The 2,828-nt window shown below is 35.7% G+C and overlaps 1 protein-coding gene across 1 annotated transcript; it reads left to right on the top strand.

The window, feature by feature from the left end:
• Nucleotides 1–323: 323 nt before the first annotated feature.
• On the top strand, nucleotides 324–2,167 carry LOC143633337 (alpha-1,3-arabinosyltransferase XAT3-like). The gene is made up of 2 exons (XM_077101659.1): nucleotides 324–487; nucleotides 1,001–2,167. The coding sequence occupies exons 1-2, from the start codon at nucleotides 346–348 to the stop codon at nucleotides 2,137–2,139; spliced, it is 1,281 nt and encodes a 426-aa protein (XP_076957774.1). The 5' UTR covers nucleotides 324–345; the 3' UTR covers nucleotides 2,140–2,167.
• Nucleotides 2,168–2,828: the final 661 nt, after the last annotated feature.

Here is a 2,828-nt window from a genome sequence, read left to right on the forward strand (position 1 = left end):
AGAATAAATAAACCATAACTGTGTGTTAATCACCCGGAGCTGCATGCAACTAAAATTGCAAGTAAAAATTTAGGTTAGTGAACAAAAAGGGTTGTTGTTGGAAACACAGCAATCCTCCTTGATAGACGGTGGGTTAAAGAAGTCAACTACCAAATATATTGAAATCGTTGGCATCAATCATTGACAAATATATTTTAAAAAGTAGACCTTTCGTGCAGGCCTTTCTGGGGATGTATATATATACACAATACACAAAATTGAACATATATGCATTTGTGTTGTTTGTATAGCTTCAATCACTGGCGTTATGATGTATATGCATGTATATAGAGTTAAGTGAAAAACATGAAATATGAGGAGATATTCGCTCGGAGCTTTAGTCAACCCGACCAAAAAAGATTCAAGTTGGGTGCATTGGTTGCTTGCTTTGTAGTCGTATGGTGCATGTGCACCGTGTTCAGGCCTTACCTTGACACCCTAACTGTTTGTAAGTCATATCTATATATTTAGTTTCACCTTTTACGCACGTAGTTGTAATATGCTATGTATCGAATTCATATACGGTGTGGTATGTATAAAGTAGGGGATTTATTGTTACTTATACGAAAGATGTCTTTACACAAAAGTAAATGAAAGTTTACCAAATATAACGTCTTTTAGTGATCTTTTTCTCAAGAGATGCATGTATGAACCATGACCCTAGGTCGTATTGTCTTTACCGTATCCAGAGTTAATCCTTGTTGCAACAAGTTGCCTTCTGATCAAATGCTTAGAAATTGAATCATTCTTCTATCAATTCGTGTCATTTTTGTCCGGTCATTTACTCAACTTTACTCCAAAAATTGTTTTTATTTCATCTGGACCCCTGAGGTTTTCAAATATTGTCATTTTGGTCTATTTAACAAACCTTGTTGAATTTTAACATTAAGTCAGGTAATACACGTTGTAAAAACATGCTTGTGTTTTAACATCTTATAACTAATATTGTGATTGTTACCAGATCCTGAAGTAGAGAAAACAACTATAGTTTGTGACACTTCAAAACGAAGATGTGACACCTGCAAAATTAAAGGTGACGTAAGGATTAAGGGGAATTCATCAACCATTTTTGTGTTTTCTTCACACATCACAAATGCTTCCATGACGATAAAGCCTTATGCACGTAAAGGTGATGAAAGCGCGATGAAAAGTGTAACAAGTTTCACCATAAAGTTGATCCAAGAAGAACCCGAAACCATGCTTACATGTACCAAAACTCACAATGTACCAGCCATAGTTTTCTCGGTTGGTGGGTATGCTGGGAACAACTTTCACGCCTTCTCAGATATCATCATCCCCCTCTACGCAGCATCTCATGAATTCAATGGAGAAGTGAAGTTTGTTGTGACCAACAGTCGTTCTTCGTGGACCAGCAAATTCCGAGAGCTATTGGACAAATTATCAAGGTATGAAATCATAGATATTGATCATGAAAATGAAGTGAATTGCTTTCCTAGTGTTATAGTAGGCCTTGGAAAAGAAGATACAAAAGAGCTATACACTGAATCAGTGAAGGATTTCACAATGTTCTTGAGAAGTTCCTACTCTTTGGAAAGATCCACCGCGATAAATTTAACAAATAGTTTAACCAAAAAGCCTCTGCTCTTAATCGTTTCAAGATCAAAAACACGTGCTTTTACTAACATCAAAGAGGTGGTCCATGCAGCACAAGAGTCCGGTTTTGAGGTGGTTGTGACAGAAATGAACATGAATTTGACACGTGTTTCACGGTTGGTAAACTCATGTGATGTGATGATGGGAGTTCATGGGGCAGGGCTTACCAACATGGTTTTTTTGCCTGAAAATAGTGTTTTGATACAAGTTGTTCCTTGGGGAAAGATGGATTGGTTAGCAAACACTTGTTTTGGAGAGCCTTCAAAGGCCATGGGGTTGAAGTACTTGGAGTATAAGATAAGCCAAGGGGAAAGTACATTGATTGATCAATATCCACTTAACCATCAAGTCTTGGTGGACCCGTTTTCAATTCAAAGGAAAGGATGGGGTGTATATAAATCTATTTATTTAGATAAACAAAATGTAACACTTAATATTACTAGCTTCCAAGAGACATTGTCAAAAGCCCTTGAACATCTTCATTAGGTATTTGTAATTAGATTGATGAGAATATTTAATGTCTATATTCGTATCTATTTTAGAAAACAAAAAATAATCATCTGTATTTATGAAAATGCAAATAAGAATGAAATTTGGGCTTTTCTTATAGTGATTCAAAGGCTAAGTTGATAAAGTGGCTTATATGAAAATGCAAATAAGAACGGGATCGTGTGTGCCACTGAAGGTACAGTTTTTATCTCATTTCATCAACATTGATGACTCGTGATTGAACCGGAAAATTTTATATTGCTATATAATAAACATTTTCGGCCTTTCTATCGAATTGGGTCAGGTCATATAAAAAATACATAAACATCATTACAAAATCACAGATTGGCAAGTCACAACTCACAAGTCAGGTGGTTGGAAATCATAATAGGTAGCCGGCGACAGGCAACAAACGTATTGTGTGCAAGTCGGATGTCGGTGGTCAGTGGGCAGGGCATAGGCGGTTATGAGTTGCCGATGCTATTCCTTGGCTCCAGTTTACAATGATTATTATTCTTATCATTATTATTACGGTTCAAAGTTAAAAAATGAACTAAAGGTAAACAATTGTACATTTAAAAATTGGTCTAATTATATAATTATACTATAAATAAGATTAAAAACTACGGGTTGGTGCCACAAAAACTTCCTAGATTTTTGTATGTAGCATATATTTTTCGGATGTC

This window comes from Bidens hawaiensis, unplaced genomic scaffold (assembly GCF_021521415.1).
Source record: "Bidens hawaiensis isolate Kalapana, Puna unplaced genomic scaffold, B.hawaiensis_p1.1 tig00006693_1, whole genome shotgun sequence".
In the NCBI taxonomy this organism is placed as follows: Eukaryota; Viridiplantae; Streptophyta; class Magnoliopsida; order Asterales; family Asteraceae; genus Bidens; species Bidens hawaiensis.